General features: G+C 40.5%; 2 protein-coding genes across 2 annotated transcripts; one reads left to right on the top strand and one right to left on the bottom strand.

The window, feature by feature from the left end:
* Positions 1-9,114: 9,114 nt before the first annotated feature.
* Positions 9,115-10,311, top strand: LOC141587701 (F-box/kelch-repeat protein At3g23880-like). The gene has a single exon (XM_074409175.1). The coding sequence runs from the start codon at positions 9,115-9,117 to the stop codon at positions 10,309-10,311; it is 1,197 nt and encodes a 398-aa protein (XP_074265276.1).
* Positions 10,312-10,892: 581 nt separating this feature from the next.
* LOC141586480 (uncharacterized) lies at positions 10,893-12,593 on the bottom strand. Its single transcript, XM_074407718.1, has 3 exons — positions 12,505-12,593; positions 12,208-12,333; positions 10,893-12,009 (listed from the first exon to the last, which is right to left on the bottom strand). Exons 2-3 carry the CDS (start codon positions 12,325-12,327, stop codon positions 11,185-11,187), a joined length of 945 nt encoding a protein of 314 aa, XP_074263819.1. The 5' UTR covers positions 12,328-12,333; positions 12,505-12,593; the 3' UTR covers positions 10,893-11,184.
* Between the last annotated feature and the right edge of the window lie 2,423 nt (positions 12,594-15,016).

Raw genomic sequence — 15,016 nt, 5'->3', positions numbered from 1 at the left:
GCAGTTATTGAGCAGGTATGATATGACGCGTATGGGATAGCTGGGATGAGTCATCACGTGGCAGTTAGAAGTCTTCCGCTGTGTCAGACGGTGTTTTATAGCTTTGATAGTTTTAGCAGTAGACTGTCTGAGAATGTTGTATTTCAGTTTATCAGTTTTGGGTTTTGATCATGTAATCACGTAAACTATTTACTTTTAAATATGTTTCTTTATTGTCTTATGAATATCATTGCCTCGGGTAACCGAGATGGTAGCATCCTTATACCTGAGTGGTCCTGGTAAGGCACTTGGAGTATGGGGGTGTTACAAATGGTATCAAAGAGACGATCCTGAAACCTGTAACCAATGAATCTAATGAATCTAGGGAGTCAATTAAAATGAACCCGGGGTAAAAGTTGTAGGCGCTAATGCAAAGGCTTGGGAGACGTCCTAAAGTCGCGAACTCGCCCTACAATTTTGAACCGGTCACCATGGGATATGAGTCGGGATTGCTGTGTGGTTATCTTGTGAACTGTGTATTTGTATAGTGATGTGTGGCAGGAATCAGTGGATGTATGTATGTGGAGAATGAGGTATGTGTAGAAAACATGGTGATGATGTGATTTCGTATGTTGTTGATTGAAAGCATGTTGCATGATAGTTGGTTTACAATGTGGGTTGGAATTGTTAGAAAAGTGTATGAGAATGATGAGTAATGTGGTGGAAAAAGGGAGTAGTTCATATGTGATTTGATTATACGTAATTTTGTTTGTGTAATTTTATATAATGATTTCATATACATGCCTACTATTGTTCATATGTACATGTTGTATGAAGAATGTGGTTGAAATGGATGAATTGATTGGAAAAGATGGAGTGGCAATAGCATGAGAATACGAATTTTGTGATTATGAATATGTTTAGGTGACGAAGTGTATTTGTAATATTGATGTATTAGTAACATGGAATAGGATTTGTAATGTATGAGTATGTTTTGTCTTACGAAAGGCTATAGAATAAAAGCATGTGGGTAGTGCATGATGAATGTTGTTGCTTTGCTTTTGAAAATAGTAATATGTGATTGGGGCTACTGGTTTCATGAGTATTGAGTTGTTTTTGTTTACCTTGTTGTCGTTTAAGTTGTTTGGAAGTAAGATCAAGTAGTTATGTTTTTTTTTTCGATTATAAAGAGGTTGTCTTTAAACTGTTATAACTTGAGGTGCATAAATGATTTTAATGTGATTCCAATTGGAGGTGATAGCTTGTTCTTTTACGATTCTAACGATAGGTCACACGCCCAAAACGACCAAGAAATGAGTGAGTTACGACTATTTTACGAAAACTGGACAGTGCTGAGAAATGCGTAGGTACTCGATCGAGTAGCCTTGGTACTCGATCGAGTAGGGGGGAACTCGATCGAGTACGCCAGTTACTCGATCGAGTGGCCCTGGTAATTTGTTTTACGTGCTTCTGATCTTCACCTACTCGATCGAGTAAGTCACTTACTCGATCGAGTGGCTATCGTACGATCTAGTGACCCCCTTTTTGGGTCCTATGCTTATCTTTTGACGTTCGTTGCATATTATGTTTAATTCAAAGCTGTTATATTACTTCTTTATGCACTGTTTTACGTTTGTGTTGGTCCTGAAGCGTAAGTTACCCAATCTTATGATGTAAAGAGTGACACCTATGATGAGTGTGAGTTCGATGGGGAGGACATGAGTTATATGTGGTTGTGATAGATAGTGGAAAAAGAAAAGGAAGATCGTTATGGCTTAATTGAGATATAGAACAGGTTTTGTGAGACGAGATGAGTAATATGATTGCGTGTTGGGTAATGTAAAAGTAAGTGAAAGTGGGTAAGGGATGATGTGGGTCTAAGGAACGTGAGAATGAAAAGATTTAAAGGAAGGATTGGATAGTGGCAACTTGAGATGTGTAAAGAATTATGGAAGGAGATGGTTAGGAGTCGTGTGGGTCAAGAAGATATGTAGTGAAAGTTCGTTTTAAAGGGGTTGAGAAGAGTGGTATATAGTGAACTTTATGGAGACATGTTGCGAGGTGGATTTGTAGACAGTGAGTGAGTTTGGAAGATTTGGTTTATTAAGAGGTGAAACTACGTGTGATTTCTTTGGGCATTTAACGGTATGAAATGAATTTTGATTTCTAGAGATGTACGAAGGAGATGCAGTTGTTTGAACAGTGAACGTCGATTTTATGGATAGATTAGTGGCAAGTGTGAGTGATAGCATAATAAGAGAAGATCCATGGTAAGAAAGAGTGAGATGATATTGATATGAAATAATGAGATTTGAGTTTTGGAGCGATGAGAAGGTAATTGGAGCACTAAAGGGTTAGGTAGAAGTAATAAGGAGTTGAAATATTAAATGGAATTGTTGAGTATAAAGAGAAAAGAAGGATAAAAGTAAGCTGAGAAAAAAATGTTCACCGGAGTTATGTGATAAAAAAAGTAAGGAATCATCGGGATGTATGATACTACCAAGAGTAATTGAATTAATAATTATACAGGGGCTTCGGAACAACATGATTAATCACGAGTTTCGAGGAATTAAGGGAGTATGAAGTTGGTGGAGTATTTGCACGATACGAGATTTTTGGTGGAGAGTTAGATGATGATACAATTAAGGATAGTATTGGGAATAAAGTTGAGGTAATTTTGTTGAGGGATTTGATGATAGTCATTTGGAATGTTAACCGAAGATAGGAAAGAAATCGTGATGTTTAGATATGAGTGTAAGAGGTTGGATGTCCGGACAGTGGTAGTGTATGGTTTGTGACTAGTGGTTAAGGGTGATGATAGATAAGAAAGATAGCAATTCTAATGAGGTTGATTTTGTAGAGGCCGGATTGTTATGTATGGTTGTAAGGAAGTATAAGATGTGGTTAGATGAGGTGGGTGCTAATAGTCGAATAGTAATGGTATGGTTATACTCGGCATGAGGTGATGGTTATACGAATGGGGAAATATTTTATGAGGGGCATATGAGTTAAGCTCGGACGACAGGTAACCTTTATCGAGTGGTAACTTACGTGATCCGGATTGACTGGTTGGATGTGATTATGGGTCTATGTCATATAAAAATGTTTGTGTGAGGTTCTGACCTCACAAGAGGTGGTATGGTGTGATAATTATAAAGTTGTTATCTGAATGTTCTGTAATACATGTTGGATACGATAGCATAATGGAATGATGTTTAAAAGGTAATAATTTGACTGTTTTGGCATGACTAGTTAAGCTTGTATGTATTCATGATACATGTTAATCTGTGATATGGTAAGGGGATGATATTCATGAGGTTATTATCTGTTTAATTCATATAATATGTTGCATTGTGATTTAGTGAAGTGGATTCGAGTAAGTTTTTCTTGTTCGAGAAGTTATGTTGAGTCAGTGCTTATGGGATTGTGTAAGTTGTGATGACTATCGATGTGGTTGTGGTGCCTCGGGTGGTGATCCGGGCACGGTATTTAGTGTTGTGATGCGGGTATTTTCGCACCGTGTATGTGTGGTCATTCTTTGGCGGTGTTGCGATGCCGTCACCGGTTGTGGTGGAGTAGGCGGGATGATTATGATTCGAGTTTCAAAGTACATACCAGATTATACATAGATTGTTGTTTTGTTTGATGTTGTTCCCTGCGAGTTTCAGTTTGTGCAGATAGACAGTTGTCTTGTTTATTGATGTTTTCTTTACCAGGTTAAGTTGGGAATGAGGGTAGAGTATGATATACATAGAGTTGTATATGTTTTCATTGTTGTCATGGTATAATGATATTCTGTTGATGGGACACGGTTGTGAGAAGTTGTTACAGTAATTTTGATCTTGTTCTAGATAAGGCTTTAGTGGACATGGTAATGGCAAGTGATTCGTAAAACATGTGTGGTAATGACCTGAAAGATGCAGGGGGTTCATAATCCTTTGTTGAGACAGTGAGTGTAGGGTGTTGGGGAAATTAGTGTCATGTTAAGTTACGTTTGAGTTTTGCGGTAATGAAGGAAATAACTTGAGGATCTAGTGTGAGTATACGTAACGAGTGTGGATCGTGAGTTATGCTTTTGGGAGATAGGTGCTTTACATAGAGAGGTATGTTGTTTTGCAGTAATAATGGAGAGTTAGTATGGTGATTTTGCTACGAGCCTTATGGTATAGGTTAGGGGTGTGCCGAATGAGTTGAGTTATGAGAAATGTTTAAGTAAGAGAGCCTTGGATATATGCATGGCAGTGTTTAGATTATAGGTGGTTATCTTTGACATGCGGTGGTGATGAGGATAATGAGACGATATAGCTAGGATTTAGTATTAGTGAGTTACGAGGACGTAACATTTGTCATAAGAGGAGTAGGATGCGATAAAAGAGAGTTTCATGGTGGTGCATGTTGTAATATAATTGGAAGTAGAGTGTTAGCGTAGCGTAAAGGAGGGATTTGTTTTGTGGATGATACTTATAAAAGGCCATGGCCGTGCTTGTAGTAGTGTGATGCTTCAAAGTGTGAGAATATTTTATATAGTGTTGACAGTTGGAGGATGATGTTATGAGTCTGAGTAAACTTCGAGGACGAAGTTCCTTTTAAGGGTGGTAGAATGTAACATTCCGTTTGATGTTATGGGTATTTTGATATTGGATTGGCTCTGAATGATATATTACGGAGCTAGTTGGTAGTGTATGGAGTTAGTGTTGAGAGAGATATAATGGAGTTGATACGATATCGTGAGCCATGTTGTGGAGGTAGGAATAGTTAGTGGAGTTGGTGTTACGAGTTCATGTTTGGGTTGGAGTTTTGTTTTGAGTTCTTAGTCACGTTGTTGTGTCTTGATCGAGTTAGTATGTTTGTTTTTGAGTATGGTTTGAACTTCGGGGACGAAGTTCTTTTTAAGGAGGGAAGACTGTAATACTACGGTTTTATGAGTCTCTGGGTACTCTATCGAGTAGGCCTTACTCTGTCGAGTAAGGGTGTGTTGCGTTTTAAAAATAGTTTCTGACCTGTTGGGTACTCGATCGAGTAACCTTGATACTCGATCGAGTAAGGGGGCACTCGATCGAGTACCTCAGCTACTCGATCGAGTAGCCGGTTTACGGGGGATGTTTTGTCGGGTTTTGTTAAATGATGCGAGATAAGTATAAAAGGTTGTCCGTCACTTTTCTTAGTTCTTTTATCTATTCTAAAACCTAAGTGAGGAGAAAAGGAGTTACGTAGTTTGTTTGTCATCGCATCATTAGCAAATCCCGGAGCTAGAGGTGTCGGATTTCATCGTTTTTTACACCGTTGTGATCCTTGTGTCGAGGGTAAGCTTTACATATAATTTTTATACTGTTTCGTTAGAGTTGGTTAAACCCTAATTTTGGGAATTGGGGATTTGTGTTAGTTTTGTGATTGTTAGTAATTATGTGATTATATGTTAGGAGGAGGATTCGTAGAAGAGGAATTTTAATACAGCTGTTGAGACCGTCTGATTGTGTTGCTTTCCAGGTAGGATTTCCTACTCAGTATTAGTCCCATAATGAGATGATTGTTGATGTGTTGAGATTGATTGTTTAATATCGTAATTGTATTGTGACGGCTGTGATTGTGATTGGTTGTCTTTGGTTCTCGAGATGCGTTCTCGGCTGAGTGGAGTCACTTGCGGAAGTGGCTTCACGCCCTAGTTTCGCCCTTCGTGGAACCCGCCACGGAAGGGGATGTGCACATTAATGAACAGGGAAATCGCTCAATATGAGGAGCGGGGATTTGGTGGGTACGGCTACGGTCCCCCACCGGGCTGGCGGGTCCAAAGGGACGATCGGTGATTGAGATTAATGGGACTGGTGTGATTGTGTGTGTGACGGTGTGAGATATCTGGTTATCGTATTGTTGATATATATAAAAACTGTGTGATTAGTACTGACCCCGTTTAAATGTTTTAAAAACGTGGTGATCCATTCGGGGTGGTGAGCGATTATTGAGCGGTATGATATGACGCGTATGGGATAGTGGGATGAGTCATCACGTGGCAGTTAGAAGTCTTCCGCTGTGTCAGACGGTGTTTTATAGCTTTGATAGTTTTAGCAGTAGACCGTCTGAGAATGTTGTATTTCAGTTTATCAGTTTTGGGTTTTGATCATGTAATCACTTAAACTATTTACTTTTAAATATGTTTCTTTATTGTCTTATGAATATCATTGCCTCGTGTAACCGAGATGGTAGCATCCTTATACCTGAGTGGTCCTGGTAAGGCACTTGGAGTATGGGGGTGTTACAACCGGGGCAGTGGATAGTCCTCCGGAACCTCGACGTATACCCACCGCCCCTTCCAGTCCTTGCAAGATGTCAGCTTGGTGACGGTCGCATAACCCGGCTCGGTCTGCACACTGTACCACCCTGTGCCGCCTAGGGTAACCTGCCGAAGATGGTGGAGCCGGCGGAATAGGTTCACCGTTGGGGCCTCCCCCTTAAAGAGACATAACCACACGAAGCCAATAATCGTCCTAATGGCCAACGGATGCAGTTGTGCCACGGCGACGTTCATAGCTTTAATTATGGCCACGACGTGTTCATTAAGAGGAAATCGGAGCCCATACTCCAGATGTCTGATGTACACGCCGATGCAACCTTCGGGAGGGCAACAGACTGCCTGATCACCCTCAGGGACAACAATTCTATACCCCCTGCCGAAGGAGTAATGGTCTTCAAAAAGTTCAGGCCCGGAGACAGAGGCGAACTTGTTTGTCAAAACGCGATCAGGATTGATCGAGCAGGCTTCGCCGTGCCACAAGAGATGCGGCCTCTCCGAATCAGATTGGGTCGCCTCATCATCGTCATCATCAAAACCCTCCAAAAATTTCTCATCAATTTCAGGAGAAGGCGACTTGGGACCCCCAAACCCTATCGGGGTGACAACCATGGCTCCTCTGTTCATCGGACGCGACGGTTCGCCCCACGCAGAGGTACTGGGTTGAGCATCAGCAGAAGACATGGTGACAATAAATACTTAACAAATAAAAGTTGGAAAAAATTTGTTTGTTTACCTTGGAAGAAAGTGTTACGCCGAGTAACGCTTCGAAAGTTAGAGAAAGAAAGCTCTTCAAAAACTAGAGAGAGAAAATTTTTTAAGAAAAAGAAGATTGTGCGGAAAATTGAGGGGCACACTGCTCTATTTATAGAGCAAAACCTATTCAGTGGACCAATCAGAGCAAAGCTCATGAAGCGTCCACCAATCAACGCCAAGCCACGTGTCAAGCATGCAGCCACGGAATGTCAATCGACATAACAGTAACCAATCTTCTTTGACACGCTCCTTGGTATCTACTTTCCAACGGCCACCGGTAGCCAAGCAAGCTTAGCGGCAAGACGGGCCGGGGCAATCAAAAGCACACGGCACTCTCAACCTTGGTCTCGGCCAGCGCCGTTTCCTTTTCCACATCGGATGTCCATTACACAACCATGTGGAGGGGAGATATGGTACGGCCTGAACAGGAACAAGCCGAGGAAGAAGTTCGACATGCGCAGAATACGCTCAACATGCATCGGAGTCTATACCACGGCATAGACTACGCTGGGGGCAAATTGATGAGGCATATTCTGCACCCGCTGACCGAGTCAACATATTGACCAAGGTCAAAGCCAAAAGACAACAAGTCAAAGGAAAAACAGCCTAGCCGACGAAGCATGTCGGCCTGTCACTTGGGTCTCGGCCAGACAACTAGCCGGCCGAGAGGCACATCCGTGTACTCACATTCAGTCCCCTCGGCATGGAGTCAACCAGGCCTGCTGGCCTGCCATGGGTCCCTCGGCCGAGGGTAAGATAGTCTTTCCACCTGCTCGACCACTTGGCCACTACGTGACAAAAGGTGAAAGTCTATAAATACTCCACTTCTCTCATTGAGAAAAGGATCTGAAAACTAATCCGAAAATCATCTAATAATCTCACAATCCAATAATCTGGTATAAACTTCCTTATCTCTCTACAATATACTTTGCCAAGTAACATACAACTTATCTCTCTAAGTTTACTGACTTGAGCGTCGGAGTGAGTACGCTTGGCCCCAAGCCGAGTCCTCAGTTTGTTAATCTTTACAGGAAAGAGTGAAAGGAAGAGACGAGCAACGACATCATTCTACAAGCTCACGTGGTCACAACTCTGCTTCGGAATTACATCCGGAACAATATTCAACGTTTACATTAATTATATTGACATAAATATTAAAATATTTTTTTTATAATAATTATTTTATTATTAAATATTATAAAAATTATATAGAATTGACTTTTTAGTTGTATTTGTAATTTTAAGTAATAAAAAAAATATTTTTTAAAATATAATACTCCCCCCAATTGGCTATAATGTTCCCTCTTTTCTAAAACGGATTATTCAAGTAATGTTCCCCTTTCCTTTTTTGGTAACTTTTACTCTTATTTTATCCATTCCTCCCTCCTATTACCAAACCCCACACAACTCTTTTACTCTTATTTTATTACTTTCCTTAATGTTTTGGCCTTACAACTCTTTATTTAATTCCTAATAATTCATCTCTCTCCTATCAACAAACCCCCCATTTGTCCTTTATTCATTTTTCTTAAGTATTGTGCCCTTCTCAAAGGGGATTATTATGATGAATTGGAGGGAGTATATAAATATTAATATTTTAATAAAATTCATGATTTACCTTTGACCCAACGGGTAGACCCGTTCAGGTCGGGTCTCAACCCTAAAATAACGGGTCGTTTCGGATCGGTCAAAAAACGGGTCGCGGGTCAAAAACGGGTCGGGCGGGCCGAGTTTTAACAGGTCACATAATACCCGAGCCAGCCCAACAGGCCCGTTTGTAGCCTGATCCGACCCAGCTCGGCTACGAATCCAGGAAATTAAAAGAGCCCCACCCATAACCCGCCCTTTAGCCAATTAGCCCTACTAATCGGACCAGTTTCGAGTCCACCTCCACCCGGCCTGGTCCATATCCCGGGACGGTGCCTTCTCTATCCTGGGCCGGTTTCGGGTTGGCAAAGCCCTAAATACCCGAAGTCCTAACCCACCACGGTATCCTGTCCAGTATAGACACCAACACCAACAATTTATTACCAATCGCTCATCCCCAATTTCTTGTTGTTACTGCCAAATACTTCTACAGTGTTGTGGAAACAATGAACAGCAGTGAGAATTCCGCAACTTCATCAAACATTCACCAACATTTCACGACCAATATTTCAGAATTCAACTACTTGCCACCTGAAATTTGGACCCAGATTTTATTATCATTGCCGGCGAAAACTCTATTAAAATTCAGGTGTGTATGTAAATATTGGTGCTCTATTATCGATGACCCTGATTTCATTCAATTACAGTTTCGACTTTGCAAAATCAATTCTGGGAATAATCAATTATTGGTAGCCCTCGAGGGTTTGGGGATCAATCGAGATAAAGGGTGTTTGTTGACAGTTTGTCAGCCTGAAACTCTTCAAAGCACTGGTCTCATTTTTATGAAATCTGATTCGTACCACTACCGTATGGCAAGTAGCTGTAATGGGTTGCTGTTAGTGGTACAACATGGTCCTGATGGTTCTCATATAGAATGGAGATTATGGAACCCTTGTATTCGCAAATCGTTGCAACTTCCGACTTGCCCGCTTTCCCTGCCGCACGCAACTAAGTACTATTTGTTAGGGTTTGCCCCTGATAGTAAGGATTATAAAGTGGCTGCGTTTGCATTTGAAAATAGTTCGGGTATACCGCCTAGAAAGATACTTTTTGCAGTTTATTCACTCCGTGATCAACTATGGACTGTTAAAAATCTGAACATTACTAGTATGCGTGAGCTTTATTCTCTGTCAAAAGCCGTGTTCTTTCGAGGGGCAGCATACTGGCTTGCAGAAAATGATTACCAAAGGAATGAACCAACTCATCTTGGTTCCTTTGATTTTGATAAGGAAAATATCGACTTTTTGGAACTGCCATTTAGTTTGGACGAAACACACTTCTACAGGTTTCTGTTTCTTCTTGGGGGGTCGCTAGCCGTTTTTAGTATTTCTCAAGTAACTTCCAGCATATGGGTGTTAGAACAAGACAATGAAAAGGGGCCGTGGACACTATGGTTTTCAGGGAAATCAACTCCGGATGCGTATCACTTGTTCTTCGACTGCATTATTCATCATATAAAGTTGTTCTATATTGAGAGTGATGGTGGCTTTTTTGTTTGCGGGGACAAGGCTTATAATATAGCTAGTTGCCAAGTAAAGAAGTTGAAGAATACACCGAGCTACTATTTTGATCTGGAAGCGTATTCTGAGAGCTTGATGTTGTCCAAAGGATACGGAGCCTGGGATTTGAGGGATTTCCCATGAATACGAGAATATTTCTCCATATATCAGTACTATGTTTTGTCTTACCAATGGTTTTTCGAAGAACCTCTCGCTGTTAGTCAACTAACCATGAATATGTCAATTGCTACTTGCTTAGTGAGAGATCTTACTATTCCTAGCATATTGTTGTAGCTTCTGTTTTTACTTGGCATTCCCTTGGCTTTGTTTGGCTCGAAACTGCTATACAAGTTTATGTTATCTTATGTCGTATGCTGAGATACTTCTATGTGCAATTTCTCCTATATGAATGAATGAGCTTACATGATGTGATGTGTATTATATACGAAGTATTATTACTTACTTGAGATGTTCTTGGCTACTCATTTTGACATGCTTACAGTTTCACATCTTGTATAACTATGTGAGTGATGAGTGATTCGTCTGCAAGGGACTTTTTGAGATGTTCTGGCATTAGAGTTCTTTTTTTTTTTGACATGCTTACAGTTTCACATCTTGTATAACTATACTGAGAAGATGTATAGAAAATGAGTAGTAAAAACACCCAAAAGCTCATTCCTCTGGAAATATTTCTTACTAGAAAAAAAAAACCGTAACTCGAGAGCTAGATTTCAAACCAGCCAATACCTGCTTAGTTCAAAACCCAATACTTGTTTATACAGGCCTATAAATTAATTAATAAAATATTAGTATTAATACTAATCATTACGAGCTAGGAAACTTCAGGACAGCATGGCTGTTGCTGTGAGAAATTGAGAGATTCATTAACCCATGCAATCTCCTTGTTTTCCATGTTGAAATCAAAATCAGGAAGATCAGTGTGTCCAAGGTCGTCAAAGCCGCTACTGATAAAACGGTCTATAGGAGGAAAGCCGTCACATAGCTCATCAAAGCCGTTTACAAGAGCGACGAACAAAGCTCCATTTCCAAATCAAGACCTTGGCCAGTGTCACTTTGGAATTCCTCCTTAATAGTGCTCGCACCAGGAATCACATCACAGTCCTCCTTTGCATTAGAATCCATGGCCGTAGTATCAGGAACATCAGAAATCTCGACTCTATTGGTTTGTGAATTGGTAGTATCAATCTCAGGCAGTACAGCAAGAGAGTTGTTAGACAATGCACTTTCAGAATCCTCTGAAACAACAGAAGCAGCAGCATTCAGTTTTTTCTCCGCAAGAAGGGGCTCAAATTCCTTCTTCTTAAGCTCATAAGCCTCAGAAGCTTCTATAGCGGTATTAAAAGTCCCCAACCAGATGCGCTTACCAAAAACAGGATGTCGAATCTCAGCCGCCCATTTCCCCCATTTTCTCTGCCTAACACCCCTGTACTTCACTGAAGTGCCTGTGTTTGGAGTAACCTTAGTATCAGAAGCATCAGAAATATCGACTCCATTGGTTTGTGAATTGGAATTAGTATCAATCTCAGGCAGTGCACTTTCAGAATCGACGGAAACAACAGAACAAGAAGCATTCAGTTTTTTCTCTGCAAGAAGGGCCTCAAATTCCTTCATCTTAAGCTGATACGCCTCAGAAGCTTCTATAGCAGTATTAAACAACCCCAACCAAATGCGCTGTTTGAGAATAGGATGTCGAATCCCAGCCGAAAATTTCCCCCCTTTTTTCTGCCTCACACCCCTGTACTTCACTGAAGTGGGTGTGTTTAGAGTTGCTGCTCCCATTGTTGCTGTCTCGGCTGGTTTGTTTACTGTGTCTGCCTTTTCCTAATAAGAAGAAAATATCAGTATGAAGCCTGAAAAACCCATGTACCAAAATAATTACGAAAAAAAAGACAGACGACTTTTTTGCAGCTGAAAATGATTTATTTGATTTTGTCAAGTGAATCAGGCCCAACCAATAATCGAAAGCCATTCATGATCATGGTAATTAGATCGTTTACGACTATAAGTAGTGTCACTTACATCGACTTTCTTTTTCCCTCGCCTCTTTCTCTTCCTCTCCCTCTTCGGTTGAGAAGGCTCTAATTCAACCGCTGAAACACTTTTTTCAGTTTCGATATTATCGTTGATGAAACTCTCCATATTAACCTGTTACGACAACAATAAAATTCATTATAATCTAAATTAAGATAGCCATTAACAAAGAAGTAAACATTAATTCAATTAGACGAAATGATATTAAACAAAAACAAACGTGGAACATGCAGAAATCTGCCAAATTGCTGTACTTGCTACTGTGGTAGCGAAAATAGAACTTACACGAGATGAGGGGAGTGACCAGTTCGCAAAGAGGCAAACTGGCAAAGAGTGAATTAATTTGGAGCTAACGTGTTTCTTCAACTAGCACCAAAAAAAGGGTTTTTCCTTTGAGTAATGGAGATGTACTTAATCATATCCGGGTGGGTTAGGACTTAGGGTATTTAGGGCTTGCCCAACCCGGAACCGGCCCGGGATATGGACCAGGCCGGGTGGTGGTGGACTCGGAAGTCGGAACTGGTCCAAGTAAGGCTACAGGGCGGGTTTTGGGTGGGCCTCGTTTAATTTCCTGGACTCGTAGCCGGCTTGGGATATGGAACGGGTCGGACCGGGCTACAAACGAGTCTGGTGGGACTTAGGGTGGTGGTGTTAAATGTTTTTTTTTTTTTTTTTTGGTCTCACGAAGCGCGCACATAGTCGCAGTACAATAAGGGGGGAGGGGGGATTCGAACCTGAGACCTATTGTCCACAATACCTCCGTCTTAACCACTAGACTAAGACATCCTTGGAGAAGTGGGTGGGGTTTAAAGGGCGGCAGTGGGCTGTGTCGTGCCGTGAGTTATATCTTCTCTCATACAGTCATACCTAATATAAAAAATGACTTGATTTGAGATAAGACAAAAAAATCTCTCCTCCTTCTCTCTAAAAAAAATCCTAGCCTCCTTCATCAACCAAATTTGGACTTCCATTATTGATCAATGGTAAGCCCTTAAATAGTTTCATTTATCAATTACTAGTATGAAATACGAGTATTATGAATTAATCAATACAAGTCTCCCTTTTCGTGAGATCCGTTTTTCCGTCTCTATTTTCGGAGTTTTTCAGTCCTTGTCTTTCTAGGGTTTAGTATTATTATTGGAATTATAGATAAGAGCGGTTTGTTGATGAGTCATCATAAGACTCTACAATGAATATGCGTTATTTGTCGGCGATCTATGGTGCCAGTAGAAGTAAATTTTCTCCATCAATGAATCAAACAAAAAAACTACCTGAAGAGAGCGATACAAGGACGAGCCGAGAGATCCGTAGTTTTACAGGAGAAATTTGTCTTTCGATTTCTATTAGAATTGTTTTCGATTATACCTATCTTTTGTAAGTGCCGTTTGGCGTTTTATTAATAAATTAATCTTTTCCTTGAAAAAAAAATGACTAGATTTTAGTCCAAGGGTTAGTTTGGGGTGTATGCGTAGACATAGAGCGACTTCCATATACCAGCGACTTCCATATACCATGTCAAAATGAGTAGCCAAGAACATCTAAAGAAACCCAGTCAGATCACTTGTAAGAATCTATAACGCAGCATGAAAGCAAATTCATAATTCATTCATATAGGAGAAATTGCACATAAAAATTCTACGCATACGACATAAGATAATATAAACTCGTATCAGCAGTTTCGAGCCATACAAAGCCAGGGAGATGCCAAGAAAAAAAGCAATATGCTAGGAATAATACAATTTCTCACTAATCAAGTAGCAAGAGCAATGAGAAACAATTGACATATTCAAGATTAGTCGACTAACAGCGAGAGGTTCTTCCCAAAACTAGTGGTAACTGGTAAGACCAAACATAGTATTAGTACTGATAGGAGGAGAAATATTCTGGTGTTCATGGGAAATCCCTCAAATCACGGGCTCCGGATCCTTTGGACAACACCAAGCTCTCGGAATATGCTTCCAGTTGAAAATAAAAGCTCGGTGTACTTATCAACTTCTTTACTTGGCAACTAGCTATATAATAAGCCTTGTCCCCGCAAACAAAAAAGCCACCATCACTCTCAATATAGAACAACTTTATATGACGAATAATGCAGTTGAAGAACAATTGATAAGCATCTGAAGTTGATTTCCCTGAAAACCATAGAGTCCACGGCCCCTTTTCATTGTCTTGTTCTAACACCCATATGCTGGAAGTTACCTTGGAAATACTAAAAACGGCTAATGACCCCCCAAGAAGAAACAGAAACCTGTAGAAGCCTGTTTCGTCCAAACTAAATGGCAGTTCCAAAAAGTCGATATTTTCCTTTTCAAAATCAAAGGAACCAAGATGAGTTGGTTCATCCCTTTGGTAATCATTTTTTGCAAGCCAGTATGCTGCTCTTCGAAAGAACAAAGCTTTTGGCAGAGAATAAAGCTCACGCATACAAGTAACGGAAGTAGTGTTCAGATTTCTAATAGTCCATAGTTGATCACGGAGTGAATAAACTGCAAAATGTATCTTCCTAGGCCGTATACCCGAACGTTTTTCAAATGTTAATGCAACCACTTTATAATCCTTACTATCAGGGGCAAACCCTAACAAATACCAACAATTGTGATTGTGGAGTGGGCAAGTAGGAAGTAGAAACGATTTGCGAATACAAGGGTTCCACAATCTCAATTCTATATGAGAACCATCAAGGCGATGTTGTACCACTAACAGCAACCCATTACAGCTACTTAAAATACGGTAGCGGTACGAATCAGATTTACTAAAAATGAGACTGGTGCTTTGAAGTGTTTCAGGCTGACAAACT

The sequence above is a fragment of the Silene latifolia genome, chromosome 6, assembly GCF_048544455.1.
Source record: "Silene latifolia isolate original U9 population chromosome 6, ASM4854445v1, whole genome shotgun sequence".
Classification (NCBI taxonomy): Eukaryota; Viridiplantae; Streptophyta; class Magnoliopsida; order Caryophyllales; family Caryophyllaceae; genus Silene; species Silene latifolia.
Note: the sequence above shows the minus strand (reverse complement) of the source record. Positions and strands in the feature narration are given on the sequence as shown.